The sequence below is a fragment of the Rhea americana genome, unplaced genomic scaffold (assembly GCF_003343005.1).
Source record: "Rhea americana isolate MKP2758 unplaced genomic scaffold, rheAme1 scaffold_14, whole genome shotgun sequence".
NCBI lineage: Eukaryota > Metazoa > Chordata > Aves > Rheiformes > Rheidae > Rhea > Rhea americana.
Window position 1 is genome coordinate 6452286 of NW_028185483.1, and position 18828 is coordinate 6471113.

The window sequence follows — 18828 nt, forward strand, 5'->3', positions numbered from 1 at the left end:
GTTCCCTCTGGTGTATTACGTCAATAATTTTTAGATCAGTAAAATGTCTGTTCTTTGAATCGGTTTAGGTGTCCGTCCCTTTATTTTCCAAAGCTGTGCTTTGGAAAGAAGCTGCATTACGTTGTAGATGCATTCCCTTACTGCCGATGCGATTAAGCCAAGGTGAAACGCCAGGTGCTCCCGAGGCGTTACTCTCAATAATGAGATGACCAGCTCTAAGTTCCCTGGGCTCCCAGCGTGGGGAAACACGTATCACACCCTTCATCTTGCACACTGAGATTTATCACAGAAGGCTGGTACTGCAGGCAGTTCATGCATAGCCGTTATAAGCAAAGAGTAAAGCTAGTCCAGCTAAATGTATGTTACAAAAATTCTGCTTTAACCAACAAAGCATCAGTTATGTCGCTACCGAGTCACTAYCGAAAAGACTGCGTAAATGCTACTGACTTCACTGCGGTGGCATGAAAGATGTCGCTCCTATAATCTTTCCATTTAGGCTGCTCTTTTCTCAGGGTGGTTTGAAATCAGCTGCCTTGCTTAAGTTCTTATTCAATTCCCAGTTTGAAATGCTTTCACCTAAAAGCTGTCTCAAGTGCTCAGAAAAGYGGGGAATGACAGTAGGGACTTGCACTCACTGATTGACCCAAGGCCRCATAAAAGGATGCATAGTATATTGGAGCAAATACCTTCAAACATGTGTTGTGCAGTAGTTTTATCAAAGGTAAACCCATGATATTTCTCAATTCTTGAAATGGTTATAAGCATGCACCACGTTCAAAAGCAGATYCACCGCAGCTGGCAGTCTGAGTAAGCACTGGTGGGATTTATGGCGTGTGTCCTACGTAGAAGTAAGCACTGTACGTCACTGAGTGTTCAGTCAGCCGCAACTTAGTCATACAAACATAGARAAAGAATTATGAGATTAAAACCTGCATTTGTTGTATGAAAGGCCAGCTGCAAACTTGCTAGTTTTGCCAGCTCTTGTCTTTCACCTTYCTTTTATGTTTGAAATTACAGGTAAAAGGAAGAACTCAGGGAAAAGTGTTAGAGTGGGTAAAATATTTTGTACAAGAGGGGAGGAGTTTTGCCTAAATTTTAGTTATCCAATATATGTAGTGTCAACAGTTGTTACCCGATGAGTTTTAATGGTAGGGAAACACCTCTTCACACTGATGTAGGAAAACTTAAACCACTTAAAAAACACCAGCACGAGCACTAGTGGCATTCAGGAAGACRACGCTCTAAAACGCTGCTTCACGGAAAACTTGGCTTTCCCTTCTTTTACTGTAGTTTGCTTCTCAAGAACAAAGACTAGCAGAATGATTTGAAAAGAAAGACATTTAATTTGATTTTGTTATTCTACAATTTTAATAAAAAATCAATTAAAAATATGCACTACTGATACAGTAAATAAAGGGTACTAGTCTTTTGGCAGACAGTGTCTAGATGCAAGTGCTGGAGAAAGTACRCTCTCCTTCATGATCTAATATTTTTCTCATTCCATGTTGTTTTTAATTCATTAATTGATTCATTCCACTGTAATCTTGGTCTGATGGCTGAAATGTTCAGTTTAGTCAGCGTGGATTTTAGGTGATTGATTGAAATTTGCTTTTGCAATATGTCAACTTGGCTATGTCACCAGTTTCAGCCAACAAATTTAGCTCTTACTTGGCTGTATCAAATAATATCATGGTCATTCATATGAAAACATCAGCTGTAAAGCAGATACTGATTAGTAGGTCCTGATCACACTGTTTACGATTCTGGACAATACAAAAGCTRTTATTAATATAAATGTGCCTGCATGTGCATGCTCACGGACAGACTCTAGAACTGTTTTGGACCTCTTTGTATTACAGAGTTTGCAGAGGGGGAAAATATATTCTAATGCATTTGGACCAGATATGATAAATAATAATCTAAGTTCCACTAATCAYACAGTGATCACAGAGCAGAATATAKCTTTGATAGATATTATTTATTTATTTTTTAATTTTTGGTTTGCAGAAGAATTTTACTTGTGTATAAAAAAGGATAGACACTTACATCTTAATTGCTATATTTAACCAGAACTATAGGAACTGTCCATATCCAATGGTATGTGAACTCCTTTTCTGGAATTCAGAAAATACAGATGTAAGGCTTGATATTACACTCTAGAACAGAATAGTCTCATATTCTTAAATATGCATGGCTTGGTAATAAAGTCATTCATGTGGAGAGGGTAGGAGCTTAAGCCAGACATAAATGATCCAGAGGCCCAGGTCTGATGCTGTTAGATGGGTAAAAGTCAACCTGTATACATGTATTTGCATGATGTCATGTTGTATGCAGAAGAATTTACGAACTGTTAGGTGCTTACTGTGCATTTGTGAATACTTTGCTTATTTTGGGAAAGCAAAGATTTCAAATGTGAACACTAGCTACTCTCTTGTGTCAGCATGCCAACCGTGACTACACAGTTTCTGGTTCTGCTAATTCGGTCCATTTCAAGGAAACTAAAGTAGTCAAACATTTCCTTTTTCCCTTTTATTTTTGGTAATGAACAAAATTAACATTCTTGTTTGGTTTGCTGGGGGCTCTCTCATAAGCCTTTGCTGTTTGAGATTTTATGCTGCACCAGTGCTTGCAAGGCTTTTATGAGCACCCAAGGGGAAGGTTAGTCACCCACTTGTTAAAATCTACTTATTATCTGTGACACTGTAGTTACGGTTGATAAAGCACTTTCATTTTAATCAATTAAAGCCTTTATCTTTTTTACAAGAGCATTTGGAGACATTCTTCAAAGCTTTTATGCTTTTTTTTGGGGTGTGTGTGTTTTATTTATTTATTTTTTTTTATTTTTTGCCTTGTAACCATATACAACATGAGCATAAAGCCTGAAGTGGAAGTGGAGGAGGAGCACTGGGAGGTCAAGATAGGGAGTATCCAGAAAAGTTTCATAGTTTTATTTATGCTGTGTTGCGCTGCAGTGTGTTGGAAGATACTTGCTGCATTATGGTTAGGATAGGGAGGGACTCTCCTTCATCTCACTTGTATTTTTGCCTTGTAGAAACAAGAACAGGCAGCTAYATGTGGCAACTCGGAACTGAACAGGGATGACAGCGAAAGCGTTAGCTTGCATGACAATATGAAGGGGCAAAGCGAGAAAGCCCAGAGTGAGAAGTTGCCTCAGTGAGAGACCCCCAAAACACATCATACCCCTGCCTACAAGCCAAGAAAATAAAGGAGCGATGTTGTGGCCATGGGCACCAGCTGGGGGTCTCTCCCCGTTTGTCCGGGGCCGCCCAGCTCCCCGGAGCGCCGTGTAACCCTCCTGGGCCAGTGCCTTCAGGCGAACGTGACCCGCCTGTGCATTCATAAACGTGGGATGCTTCAGCACTGGCTTCAGTTTTATACCTTACTAACGAGAACARGAAAACTTGCTAGCTGAAAGGAAACTCTAATGTTTAAAAATTCCACATAACCTGCACCCTAATGAATCAGTGAACACTAAGACGGTACTTCTTAAATCTAAAGGATCTGCTGAATGTTTAAGGCGTAATGTTGAGATCTAGAGAAAATATACTGAAAAGCTGATTCTTAAATCACAAAAGCTGTTTTAGTTTTTTCAAAGTCCTATAAAATAAAACTTTCCCCTTATTCAGAGAGAAATCCTATTGCCAAAATTATCAATAAGCTAGGCTTTCYAAAAAAAAGGATTTTGTGTAACTGTGTGTTTGGTTGTGTGCTGGCAGTCTGTTTAGCTTGGTACGAATCTAGAGAGCTCTACAAAATTAGCTTGCAGTCTAAACAACAAAACTAGGAAAGCTGGACACACTGGGATATTCAATGAAAAGATTAATTAGTTCTACATTTTAAATATATCGCCGCTGCTTTTTGGAAGCATCCATGTTTTTTCTTCTGTGTAAGTGCATTGCTAATTGAGGTACATGTAATAAATTGGATTGAAAGCTGTGACATTTGACTAATTAAATTGGAGGACCTGTCACTTGTTTATAATTCACATTTCAATGTAAGCGATAGCAAAATGGCACACAGCCATTATGACTTAGATTTCAAAATGATACGGCAATACAAAGACCTGCCCTGACATTGCTTGGGTCCAGTGCACTGTTTGTTTTTGCAGTACTGTATTGAAGATAAGTTATAAAGGATGTAGACTGCAGCTTGTCTTTTGGAATCAAGTTGCATTTTATTATTGTCACTGTGAAAATGTTTAAGTAGTATTTTTGAAAAGTTAAAAGAAGGGAATAATGCAGCTTTTTTGGTCAGTAAACTGATACGTGACTATTGAAGCAGCTCTGGCAACTCATTTTATGGACTCCRAAGTTTTTGTAATACTTTCAGGAAMGGTGTAACGTTAAACCATGCCCAAGCATCAGTTTCAAAAGGAAGCACTGAATGTTACTCATTTTAAATGGGAGCTAATTGCCCAAAGCCTGAGGTTCTCAGATTAATGAGAGACAGTCAGGTTGATGGGAGATAACATAGTCTCACTGATTTCAGAAGGAAAAAACATTATCCTTGGTCTTTTCTGAAAACTTGATCTTAAGCTAATTCAAATGTGTGTATATGAAAGAGTCAGTAGGTCAGGAAGCACGTGAGCATCATTATTCTGTAGCCTGCTGKTTGCAGTGACGTAGAGGCAAGGGGACCTGGCTTCTTAACTTTGCTACCCAGAACATGACTGTATTTTAGTTTATAACTTTTTTACATCAACCAGAAACACTTACTCAGCCAGGAGCTGGAACCTCCCAAGCAAACACATGAGCTTATGGAGTAATTTTATCTCATTTCCTTGTTCAATTACTTAAAATTATTTTCTGCCTTCTCAGCTTTCCTCATCTCAGGTATTCATAGGCACGCACAGGCAGAACTGGCTAACACACAGCGACGTGAGGGCTAGGACACCTCCAGAGAGGTGGAAGAAATATGTGTGAATCCCAATAGGCAGAGGAACTGCACCAGTCAGTCCATTCCACGAGCCGATGGGATGCAGTAGGGAAGAGGATGCAGAGCATGTCCTCTTTTGCTGTGTCTGAAATAAAAACAGAGRCTGCCACTGCATTTGCGGGAATCCTGCTGAGCGTAGACTAGAAATCTCCTGCAGAAACTGAGCAAGACTCTGCAGAGGTTCAGGCAGATACATGAACCTAAGCTGTGGGTCCTGACCAAGCTTAATGAGTAAGCAGATATCTGAGGCAACTGGAAGTATCAAGGTCACAGGGTACAATACCTTGTAAGATTAATTCAGCAAAGTGTGCATTTTTAGGATTGCAATTTCAGCTATTTTACATAAACAGCACCCAGTTGTGTTTTTAATACAACTTGTACACAGTAAGGAAGGCCATTAGGCTTGTAAGTGGAAATACAGCCAGAGTGGAAGGCATTGGTATTGGTGAATTTGAAACTTTAAAGAAAATACAACAGCTGACGGTCAGCTGTATTTATTTATTTGTTCAATTTAACTTTTTGTTAAATTTGCTGAATTTAACTTTACTTTGGATATTCTTATTAAAAGTCAATATATGGCTTGCGATTACATGTTGCATTCTTGCTTCAGGTACCTTTAGTAGTAGTAGTAGTACTGCTACATAAGAAAGAATCACGAGTGGTAAGAAGAGGGAATCCAATTCTCTGTCAGGAATATTTAAATATAGAACTTTTTCTTTTTCTTTCTTTCTTTTTTTTTTTTTTTTTTTTTTTTTTTTTTTTTTTTTWATTCATCACATTTTAACATGTTTTCAAATACCACAAGCTCTTCCAGGTAACTGTAGTTGACTGGAGTAAGATAGCCTTCCTACAAAGATTTCTCTGCCTGCTATTTTGATGGCCTATTTGAAAAAGCAAGCATTCAGCTTAAGTAAACTATGGCTATCAATGAAGAAGCAAAAAGAAAGATTGACTACATATTAAAAACAACAACAACAACAACAACAAAAAAAAACAGCTAACAAACTGAATGTCCCAGGCAGTGATGTGAACTAAGACTTAGGGAATTTCTCCTTAGGTTGTATTTTTATTTACAAAGAAAACTGGGATTTATAAATTAAAAGGAATAATTTTATGTTGAAATTCTGTTATATAACAAATTGTTATTTGTCATTATGTGACAAAATGTGCTATCTCTTTGAATATGCAGCCGATATTATATTTTTAAGTGCATTGAAATCAATTACTTCCTTGCTGAGATAAGAAGTAATTTTCTCATTTTAATCTCACAGATGTACTAACTAGCAAATCACTGTTGGGCTGTTTCTGCACTGATAATTCACTGTAAAAAGCCTGTGTTATAGTGTAATTAGCTGTTTAGTAAATGCTAAAAGCCCACACTGCTACACAGAGCCTTGGTTATTAAATATCTTCTTTAATTAACCTTTCACATTCAACTAATTCTGAAGCAAGTGAGTGCCAGAGCTTTTTCTTCAACCTACATTTAAAAAAAGAACAGAAAGTTTGGAATTTTAGCGGGAATGTTTCATAAGAACTGAGGTTTGTGCCTGTCCTCAGCTGTTTAGGTAATAAATAAGGCAACTTTGTGGAGAGGCTGTGAAGTTCTGACCTTAAGCAGCGGCTGAGTGGGGAGACGGGTGGCGCGTCCACCACGCGGCTGAAGCCACCAAGGTGCACTGCAAAGCCTGCTACACCCGGTTACACCCACATGTGCTTTGATGTGTTTAGAGTTGCAACAAGCTTTGTATCATAGTTTTCTTCCCATTTAGCATCTAATTCCTTTTTGGAAAACAAAACATATAAAATTTTTTTCCATTTCATGTGTAGTTTAAAAACAGAATTAAATGTTCTTATAGTGAGTGAAAGATTGAGTAGAAGAAAGAAAACCACAAGAAATCTTAAAAAACCCAAAAAAGTTAAATGGAGAAATACTATTTTCTCAGACAAAAACGATATTTTAAGGCAAAATAAAATGAAAAAAATCATACAATTGAAATGAAATGTTCAAAGGTATCTTGATGAACATCTACAAAGCTGTGGTATATGATTCATCTCAATAAACTTGGGTCATTATTTTTTCCTAGAGCCAGGATTTCATACCACATATTTATCCCAAACTTTTAGGGGCTCAAACTGTTTTGCACCTCCTTCTATTTTACTCTYAAACAGATCAGTATTTTGTTGCATGCTTCAAGTCATCTGCTTGCACCAGTTCCATTGTAGTRGGCTAGTTACACAAAGAGAAAGGTCCAAATTGCTTGGCATAGCTTGGTGTGAAGTACCAAACCACCAGTGTGTTCTAAAGTCACAGAAAATTAAACAGTTTCCTAGCACTATTTCCAGATAGGACTGATTCCTTTTTTGTAGTTTGGACAACTTCATTGGCTTGCCTACTGTATAACAGCTACCTTTTGTATGATAGGGTGATAGGTTTTAATGGAAGAAAGGTGTTAATGGAAGAAATGGAAGATTTTTTTTGTGTGTGTATACTCAGATGTTTCAATGCAACAGTAATTTAAAAAATAATAAAATCTTTTAATGGAGACAAATCCTAAACTGGATAWCAGAATAGATGGGTTCTATTCCAAGCTTACTTATGATTTTCTGGAAATACCTGTAAGTGATTTCAGACTTTTGGGATGTGGAAAATTTATCCTATCATATGTTCCTAGTAAATGGAAAGGCATGAATCTTTCTCAGTGCTGTGTAATTTTCCCTCTCTTCTGTACCAAATATGCCAGCAGTAAAAGTGTTGCTTTCCTTCCTTCCTTCCTCTTCTGTTTTCAAYAGCCATGTGGAGGTAGAAATACAAGATATGTGAGATGGGATTTAACTGTCTATCTGCTACGTTAGGAGACTTTGCCCAGAATTAGACCCCTGTGGCCAATAAGGATCAACAAAGTGGCAGCAGGAGTCAGGTAGATGTCATGCCCCTAAATTCAGAATTGCAGCCCCAAACCTCCCTGTGCAGYGGCTGCCCAGGACTACCTTTCACAGTCAGTTGGAAAGCCCAAGTCTGTATTTTGGTCTTGGTATTTTGTTATCAGCAACTGTTAGAGCACAAATGTTTATAAACCTTGTTTAGTATCATTCAAGCAAAATGCGACGGTGAATAACTCCAATAGATCAAATACAAACCTTATCTTAGCAGAAATAAATGATAGGCATTTTAGCAGATCACTGAGATTCATTACCTGGATGATTTCTCATTTTCAGATAAAAATGAAAGGAAATTATCCAATTTCTCTTTTTATAATAACATCCCATATATTTAGTGTCCAATTTCATACTGCTTCTTGATTTATAGCATTTATCAGGCTAATCGTGCTCTAGCTACTATTATGAAAGTAGCTATTTTATTAACCCTGTCAGTTCGAGTGTGCCCTGGGAAGAGTTTGTTAGCTTCCTGATATATATCATGTACAGGAACACCAGATCGTGTACTGCTGCTGTCTTCCCACAACTGTTCCCTAATTCTTGTTATGCCACCCACTATGCTTTAAACCCAGAGCTGGTGGCAAAGGCAAAGTGATATTTAGCTGGACTCTAAACCAGCCTTTTAGTTAGTCTGTACTGCGACAACAGATCAAAGGRGATGAGGTGATATACCAAAATCTGATCTTGTGCTCCCTGTGGTCTATGTCACACATAATCAATGTATCATCATGAAAATTACTCAAGTGCTTAATCACAATTTGTGGTAGATCATAAACCTGATGTTCCCTTAAATTAATGAACTTGCCATTTGGAAAGGGCACAAGCTGCAAGCTGAAGAGAGGACAGTAGGGCTGAAGAAACACAAAGGGATATGGCTGAAGTAACAGAATCTCCTAACGACCTAGTGGTCRTTAGCACAGGAATATTCAAACTATGATCAGTATAAAAGATGCTATCTTTTAAAATCTTTAAAAGAGGCAAACTGCTGTCTTTTATATGTTAGCMAGTGTATATAGCTGGCCAACTTAGTACAGTAGCCATTTAAAAATAATTGCAGTGTTAATGGTTAGATATATTACACTTAATTACAGGTGTTTCTGGATTTCAGGATTTAAAAGACTTTTTAGGTGAAGACAGTGTGATCTCTGTTGAAAGTGTGTCTGGGTTAACTCAATGGGCAGAAGTAGCTTGGCTGAACTGAACTCCCAGCAGGAATATTTGTTGCAGCATAACTTAAGACACTTACTGCACTATGGCTAAAGAGGAACCTGTCCCTGGAAACAAAGAGCGAGCTTTGCTCACTGGAGCTATCTGAGCAGAAATACCAGTTAGGCTGATTATGAGTATTCTAAAACAAAACAAAAGAAAAATCCATAATAGCATGAGGTGCACAGAAATATAATGGTACTTAAAAATATACTGTCTTTAATTTACCTGTATGTCTCTGTTTTGTGGTCATTCACAAATTACAGTTGGAGATACTTAGGCTGTCATTCTTTTTTCAATAGTAWATCAAAGGATCCTTCATTTTGCTATATTGTTTTCTAGGGCTGTAGAGAAAATATGACCCAAAGGAATACAGTTATAGAAGGCAGAGTATGCCAAGGCCAGGAGAAAACATTTAATTAAACCTCCTTTTCTAAACTGACCTTCCTTCCTCTTAACAAATGGTGAAAGGAAAATGTGTTCAAAGGAATATGAGCAAAACAATTCAGARTATCTCAAGGACTAGCTGTGTTTCAGGAGGGAAAATGGATAAACTTGTTTTACTTCTTGCACTCCTATATGGGGCTGAGAAAGGAAAGATTAGATGTATTTACTCAAAGTAAGCCTCTATTTCAGTTAGGGAGAAATGAGGAACAGTAAAGAACAAACTCCTTCCTTTTCTTTCCCCTAAATGAATCTAGTTCACAATAAATGGCTATAAGGAGACGTACCATCATGAGCAGAGCAGAACGTGGCAGTGGAGTGCAATATTCTCACTGGACTATTCTTAACCCGGTTGACTGCAGCTTCTTTGCCAGTAACAGTTGTCAGAACACAKTCTTCCCAGTGCAGTGGTCAAGTTACGGGTTTTCCTTTACACATATTACCTTCTCTCTTGCTATCCCACTAGCAGGCAGCATTAGATAGTCCACAAGTATTCACAGCACTGTGACTGGAAGAACATAGTCATGGCAGTGCTTCCAGCAGCGGGTGAAATCGAACGGCAGGCAGAAGGAGCAACATGGAGCAGAACCTGACAATCCTTGATAGATCAGTAACCTGGAATAAACTTTACCTAATAGTATAATTTTGTGTCTCTGAGCTGCACAGAAAGGTGGTCYTACTTAAAGGTGGTTCCCATCCTGGTAAGATTAGAGAAGGCATTGCTCCACTTAGCATTATAAGACCAGGTGTYAAATTAAAGGTGAAGAGTTTATGGTAATGGCTTGATCACTGCACTCAGTGTTGAGTAATACATGAATCCAGCATTGTGCCCACAGAACAGCAGATGCTGCTAACAGAGGCTGATTTGAAAATCATGGAGACCATGATTTGCAAACATGATTTTTAACATTGCCTGTGTCTTATTTAGATTGCTTTTAAGCCAATTTGCTCTTTTCCAGGGACTTCTAATTAGCACATCTTGCTAGGATTAAGCAATGGTCAGATAGGAGTGCACTTACATCACCATCTCTTCCAGAGACCCCATTTACACAGACTGCCCCTACAAATATGGTCTTGAAGAAAAGGTGTAATTTTCTGCTAAAACTCTGATTTGACTAAGGAGAATGAATAAAGCTATGCAGATGCTATACCATATGTTCACAAATCAGAACTAAACTCCATCAAAACCCAGAGTAGGCAGATGTTTAGTAAGAAAGATTTGTATTTCATGATAAAAAACTACCACAGAGTTTCAGAATAATGAAAAGAATATTTCTGTTATTGGAACAGTAGCACTATAATACTGGTCAATGTTATGCTGTAGCAAAAGTTGTTTCATCATAAAATTCTATCCCTTGGCACTTTACAACCAGTTTATAAAGGATTGCAATAAGCGCAGAAACTTACTGTGACAAGCAATTCTTCTAACTGGTAGATAACCACTGCAATGGCCACAAGCTGGCAAGTCACCTCTCTATACCCGCTCCCTCCARTGCCCTGCTTTGTATCCCCAATGTGATATTCTGATAAGAAAACATATTTCCTTCAGCTTTCCTTGCTCATTTTTAGAGATCAAAAAGATCATTCTCAGACCCTGCCATTAGAGCAATGGATTATAGAGTTGAAGGTGCTGAAGGTGCCAAAATCCTGTCTTCTTGAAGRAATAGCTTATCCAAGAAATCTTTTAAGTGTAGAGAGATACACAAGCATTCTCAATGACAGCAGACTCTACTGGCTCATGTCTTTGGGGTGTTGATGTCTGCTGAATGCTCATTTCCTATCCTATTCAGCTGATCTGCAATATGGAAATAGGTGGGAGGTTAGAAGTTACCAGTGTTTTGATCTTCTTTCTTTAACACTGTAACACTGAATAACATAATTTAATGTTTTAGATGAGACAGTCAAATAGTTGGCTTTATTTCAAAATCATTAGCAGCTAAGCCAAATTCTCAGAATGTTTTGGATACAGCTCTAGAATATTTTTTCTTTTTCATTTAGAAAAGAGTGCTGTAGCCATACTGCAAGGGAATCCATACAAAAGAATCCAGTCTGTTTGTGTTTTATCCTGGGACTTCTGAAAGTGGAACAACAAAATCTMAGAATAGAACTGTAATCGTTTAGAAATTTACTTTGCCAAAATCGCAATATATCATATAAGTTGGTGAGAGGTCTTCCAATTAAGTCTTTCTGCAACTCCAAGTCTGATTTCTTATGTTCTGTCAGTGTTTTTCAATGCGGATTTACAGTGAAAGTATAGAGAGGTAATTCCTATAAGGACTATATATTTGAGTTGGGGAATGAGTGATTCAGTCTGTAAGGAATGAATGGAAGGGCCAAATGCATCCTTAAGACAACTTTGGTGGCTTCATGACTAACATGATAGAGCTGTATCTGTGCATCATCGCTAACAGATTTGTCCTTTCCTCCRTGGCTTTAGATCAGGAACAAGGGGTAGGGTTACTGCCTGCTTGACCTGTCCAAATGGCAGATATTTTTTCACGCTGATAACAATATTGTGCCCAGTTTATCTGCATTCTACACCCAGCCAGTCAGTGTTGTTTCCCTGACAAAACAGAAAAGGCTCCCCACAGCAATGAAACCCTATTTACTTATCTAATCACTTCAAATAATTAGATCTAAGGACTTTTAGTTTATAGGATATGAATCCTCTCCTCCTGTTGTTACGTTCATTAGACTATTTTTATAGTTAGATTTTTTTTACACTTGGCGCATTTCTATATTTTGTGTTCTCAGAGATCACTGACTACRTTAAGGTATGCTGCATTTATGCCAGTGTAGTGTGAATGAACGACCAGCTGCTATTTATCTTCAGAGACCATCCGTGCAAAAAAAGCTTTGCAATTGTATGAAGTTGACATTTTTAGGTTTAGTTTTAGGTTTAGTCAAAAAAATAGCTGCCAGTAGTTATAAAGTTGGAGTATGGACAGTGAAAAGAGTCAGCAGAGCTCTGGGAAACATCTGAAAGTGAATCTGGAAGTTTGGGCTATTTATAATGTAGGAAAGGCAATAGTTGAATATTGAAGAATAGTTTGGGTTCACTAATTTGATTTGCTGTGTTAGCTTTCAGATAGAAAAGTGCAATGAGTTTGGACAACCTTTGTCATCCCCATGAAATGTTGTGGTATGCCWGGCTTCTGCACTGGTGCTTAGAGAAAGCTGGAGTTCTGAATCCAAAGCTTAAGGTGAACTAGAGATTTTGTAGGTGAATAATGGCATGTCTTGGAGTTCAAGGGCATCCAGACATAGCCAGGTTGTAAAATACATATTGATGACAAGATAGACACACTATTAAAAATCACTGTTCAGTGCTGCTTGGTATTTCTTCAGATAATGGAATAAAAATCTCCTTATTCACAGAACAACTGCTGCAAAAAGATGCACAAAGTGTCTGCAAATCCCTTGACAAAGATTTTCACAGGAGGCAATGATAAACAAACAAGATCTAGCACAACAATACTTTTATAGGACATGCTTTATTAACAGCTTTTTTATTTCTGCTCTGCCTGTTAGGAGAATTYTTTATCCCCCATCCACTCACAGAAGATTTACTGTAAAATGTAGCTCACTATTTTTAATCAGAGTATGGGGAATGAAAGGAGACATATATCTGAAAGCATTAGCAGGTAATACTCAACATCTCTGAAGGCACATTTATTGAATACTTCAATTTGACTGTGAACCTCATGCTTAAATGGCTATCTTTGTTTTGCTGTTGATATATCATGGCATCATTCTTATACACTAATGCAGGTTTATTCATTATCTACCACAAGCAGTATATTATAGTCCTTTCACATGGGGAGTAGAGGAAACTTTTTTACCAGTTATAACTCTCAGATAAACCAACGGATAAAGTGTTATTTAGGAATGTGGTGGAGCCAGTTCTGCTCTTGGGAGTCTAGCTGACAACTATGCAAGTGACTGTGCATGTGCCTGCATGCTCAGAGGTGTTACGTTCCTGTGCCAGATAGCTTAGAATATTTAAATAGGWCCTGATTTTCAGAAAGGCAACACAGCAAGTCCTGAAACTCAGTTTTAAGGCATCTAAAAAAGGGAGAGTGCTAAAATAAATAGGAAAGTTTTGAAAATATATGTCCTGTTCTATTACAACAAAGTTTAAAAATATTCAGACTTTGTCAAGAGTTTTAAGACTCATTTTGAAGGTTAGACTGCATGGGTAAATAGGTTAGTAAATTAACTAGAATGATTAGTATGGATTTCATTTAAAATTGTGTTTTGGGATGTGTAAACATAAATTCTTCCATTAATAGGTAAGATTTTCAGGGCATTCAGAATCCTTCTTATAGCCAAGCTATAGTTTAAGTAGGAATATGTCTGTCAATGTAATTCATTTGTTAAAGTAAGGGAGCTGGGGTAGTGAACATTAATAAACTTGGGTGAACTCCTGGTATGCATTTAAGCTTCTTTTTATAAAAGCTTTCAGCACAGCTGGCCTCTGCAACCTTGCAACGTAATTAAGTGACATTGCTGTATGAAGTGGGAAATGAAACAGAGCCCATTTTTGGTGGTTAATTTTGACATATATCATACTACATGATTTGGCAACAGTTTGGAATTGTTTAAGCCATACATAATCTATGAAGAAGTCATCTGGTAGTTACCTGTGAGGGCACATCTTTTCTCTAAAAATGGAGTGATAGATTRTATTTACATTAAGCTGAATTTTAATAATAATAAAAAAAAACAGATCTGATGTTACTGATGTGAGGACAGGTGGAAGATTATGGAAATTCCAGATGTTATGGAAACAAATATTGACTTTTAAGAAGAATATTACTACTATTATTTAAAAATTGTTTTTTTTTCCCTGGCACTCTGTTGATATGTGAGGAGTTTTGGTCATCATTATGAGAATTTTTTAATGTAAATTACAGAGACAGTGCAATAAATCATTGAAACACAGTATAATGTGTAGAGAATAATATATGATTAAAAGGCTGTACAGATCTTGTGAACTCCCTTTTTCATCAACTACGACTGCAATGCATTATTGTAGGGCAAATGGTATCTTCAGTGCATTATCTTAGTGTTAATTATTTGTAATTTACATTATTTTTACATATCTTTAACTTAATGGATGATAGATTTATAATAATAATAATAATAATCATCTAATTTAATCTATTATAATATAATAATTTAAACTCTAAATATGGGTAAACTGTCAGTAACGTGTCAACTTAGGAACTTATCTTGAGGTTAAGACTAATGATGAATCTTGAAGACGTAAGAGCTGCATCTCCTGAACTACTGATAAGAATTGCAGCCTACTCATGGCTAGAGTGGGCAGAAATTAAAATATATGTGAATAAGATTCAGTTCATCCAAATAGTCTCAGATATCAGATATACCTTTTTATTATCTGCTGAATGTCTCTCATTCCATAAAATAAATTACCTTCTGGATAATCATTTTACGAGAAAACAGTTAATTGGCAATACAGGCACACTCGGTATTGGTCTTTTGTTTGCTGAATCACCACATGGTTGATGTTTTCTGTCCCCGATGTTGCCTTATCTGGCAGCTCTTAGGTGACACAGGGACGCAGGTGACCACGTCCGATGTGGTCATTGTGAACTTAATGCAACCATTGATATATTTTTCATTTCCTGTAAGTACTTATTTAATTCTGACATGTGAATAAATTTATTTCTAGTTGTTTAGATTAAGTGATCCAGCACAATGCTTTGGATGTGGATAACAGGGATGAATCAGATTCTCTAAAGCACTGAGGAATCACTCCAGAAGTGGTATCAAACTGCCCTGCAATGGTGTCCAATGCAAATTCACACCGGCTGAACGCTTGAGGGCTAGTGTGAAACCACTCAATCCTGTACTCATAGGCATAGGTGCAGTGTTTCACTGGCTTCGTCTCTTCTGTCTGTAATTGGTGACATCCAACCCATTTCATGGGGACTCTTCACAGTCATATCAATTTTGAACAGTCTTCCTTTACTTTGTGAGCTGAACCCTCCCAGCTACAATTTTTGTCTCCAAATGTTGTAGAAAAGACGGGTGTAGGTGCCGCTCTGAACTACCATTCAGGCACAGCTGCAAACATACTGGATGTTGTGCCCCAAGCAAGGTGGTGTAACTGGGAGGAACCTCATAGCGCTCTCAACAAATCCACGTCTGCTAGGATGCAGCCACGTATTAATTGGTATCAATTACCATCACTTTTGAATACAATTACTTAGCAAAATTGCTTGCTTAAGACTAAGATGACAAATGCTGGTAGCTAAGGCCAGAATTCCATATAGGGGTGTAATAAATATAAAAGATGGTTAAAAATATTCACTAGAAAGATAAAACTGGCATCAGTATACTTTTTTAATTAAAAATACCTGTTTATGTCTTTCTCTTAGTTTGACCATGCATCTGCAGTACTTAAAGCTGTGTGTGTTGGTGTCAAGAGACTAAGTGGGAACTTAACACCTTAATTCTACAAGAATCTATATCTCAGTTACTAAAACAAATTCTTTGGCTACTCAGTCTGCCTTGTAGATCTGCTGGGGTTCAGAAGGCATACTGACAAACATGAGCATTTCAGTCGAGTAATGGCTGTCTACTTCTGGTGTCTTTGATAGTATCTATTGTACAGATGGGTAAAGTAAGATGAATATGCTTGTATTTAATAGTATGAATAGTTAAAATGAAAGTCAGCCTCTCATTTGTACTCTTGCAGATGTTTTCACCTCTGGATAATTCTAAGTAGCAGAAGAAATGCCACTGTATCCAATGGAATTGCTTTTGCTAGTGAAAGCACTTGGCAATGATCACTTTAAACTGCATTTCCTAAAGAGCTAGATAAGGACATGCATCTAATGACCTAAGTGTGTCAGTAGACTAGACACATGACTACTACCCTCAAGATAGTATCAAGTACTATCAAGGAAATATAGAGCTCCCACATTACATACGGATGCCTGCATTTTATGTTTATACAGTAAATCTGAATGCTAGTCCTTTGTCTGCAAGCTTTTATTTATGCTCTTTGTTGAAGCTCCAATTTAGTTATCTTCAGCTAGTGTTTTATAGCAACAGTCTGACATGATGGCTTGTTAAACAGACATCACTTTGTAAACAAGCAAAGCATATGCTATATATAGAATAAATGATAAGGATTTATGAATTACAACCCTGCATTGGTGCTGAGGTTTTCTTTGGTGACATTAGAAACCATTGCAGTGAATCCTGAACAGATTACAAAGCAACCAGATCTCAGAAATAGCATTAGACTGTTATTACTAAAAATAGAGTTTAAAAAAAAAAGCGCATTGGGCAGGACGCTGTATTAAAATTAAACACTCTTCATACCAGCTTCCTATTTACCTCCTTTTTCTCATTTAACCTCCCATGTCATTCATTGTCATTTATGAATATGAAGTGATTATGAAGTAATTTAAAAAATAATGCAGTGAAGGAGTACATATAAAACAATGAGTGCTAATTAATCAATGGCTGAATGATACACCAATGCAATAGATTTTCTAGTATATTATCAGGTAAAACGAATTTTTAATCTTAGCTGTAGAGGTTATAAGGTGATCAAGGTAATTTTACAAGGAATCTGATAGACCCAGAAACAGTAGACAAATTCTGCAGCTGTTTCCAGATAATCTTCTGAGAGGAAGGCTGGGAATAATCTGGACTCATTTAAAATAGCTCAGTGTCGGTAATTTTCATATGGTTAAGAAATACCTGGCTAGATTGGTAAATAGCATGTCCTTCACTGTCATTGGAAATCCCTGCATGACGGTTCCTTGAACTTTGGAGTTCTCAGCCCCTAACCTCCAAAATGACGACTGGAGGAAAGGTAGAAGACTACAGGGTATGTGCTGTTGGTCTGTGAGCAAACTCCAAACAGCTCCTTCCTCTGAGGAAGGATAGTGCAAGGCATAACGGCAAACACCGTGTGAGCAAAAGTTTCTGGCATTTTACAGGAGTAATGTAAATTAAGAAGTTCGTATTAAATTCTTTACACAAAGGGAAGTAACTGGCTCACATGTCTTTGAGAAAGAGCTTACATTTTTTTCCAGTCTGCCGTGCGGCAGACAGTAGTTAGTTTTCTCACAGCTCAGAGCTGAATCACTGAATTAGGATGTTCAGGTCTGTGACACAGCCTCTGCAAGGAAGGCAATGTTCTTAGCAACTAACTCAGTTTTGATATCATGCAGTCATAATTATGTGAACTGAGAGAATAAATAGTGGTATATAAAAATATACTCTAGGCTGAACGTTCCTATGTGCTGGTATGTCCTATCAGATAAAGTAAAATCAAATAAAAGTAGAAATGTATGTTGTATGGGCTACACAGAATTAACATTCAGTGAAAGTACATCTTACATTTCTGATTAAAAATCCCATCTGCAATTATGAATAAACAAAATTAAATAAATGTTTTCTTCCTTTCTACAGTTGATAAGGAACACGCACACACAGCCTCACACTCTTACCCCTAGAGAATGCCAACAGATTCCACTGTCATCTTCCACCAAGCTGTGCAAGCATATTTCTTGCTTTCTGTGCTTTTGTATTATGAAAGTGTGAATGTGGTATTTTCAGAAATGCATTATTCATGACATGTTTGTGTAATATCTTCAGCAGTAAGGAGAACACTGCTAACAACTATTCATGGTGTTTAAAAAGAATGGTAACGAAACAGGCTCATAGGAATCGAGGATGGATCTGACCTAGGTCCAAGCCTGTAACGAGCTTGAGAAGATCCTATTTCTAGTGGTCTGGAGTTACCTCTAGCAGCTAGTATCCATACCTACTTGACCTTAGGAAGTATTAAAAGACAAACACTAGTTTTGTGCTTGTAAAACTCTCTATAAAAAAGCATATAAGTAGGCCGTAGAAAGCTGTATGAATTTAGCGATTGAGCATACTGATTTCATTGTATTTTGATTGTTAATATTTTAAAGAGAGTACTAACCTGATCTGAAGCCATGTGAGCATTGGTGTTGTGCCTCCACCAAACACCCAGACTGTGAAAAATACAACAAGTAGTGCTGTTGTAAACATCATTTGTTTTTGTTGGGATTCTGTGTCTTGAATAGCCAATGCAAATGCTATTGCACCACGTAAACCTTAAAAAAAAAAAAAAAAGACATGCAAACTTAACGTGATGGAGTAACCAAATGTACCTCTTTTGAGCCCAAACCCTATTGTAACGGTAGAGGAAATTTTCAGACCATGATCATCTTTGTCACAGATGCTGAATCATGCTTAATTGATAGC

The 18828-nt window shown here is 37.3% G+C and overlaps 1 protein-coding gene across 1 annotated transcript in view; it reads right to left on the reverse strand.

Annotated features, from left to right (window-relative positions):
• The window catches only part of SLC9A9 (solute carrier family 9 member A9), a 208924-nt gene that overhangs the window by 72368 nt on the left and 117728 nt on the right, over positions 1 to 18828 (reverse strand). The window contains exon 12 of the mRNA XM_085298643.1: positions 18524 to 18677. Coding sequence (XP_085154769.1) covers positions 18524 to 18677 — 154 coding nt within the window. The remainder of the gene's footprint in view (positions 1 to 18523; positions 18678 to 18828) is intronic.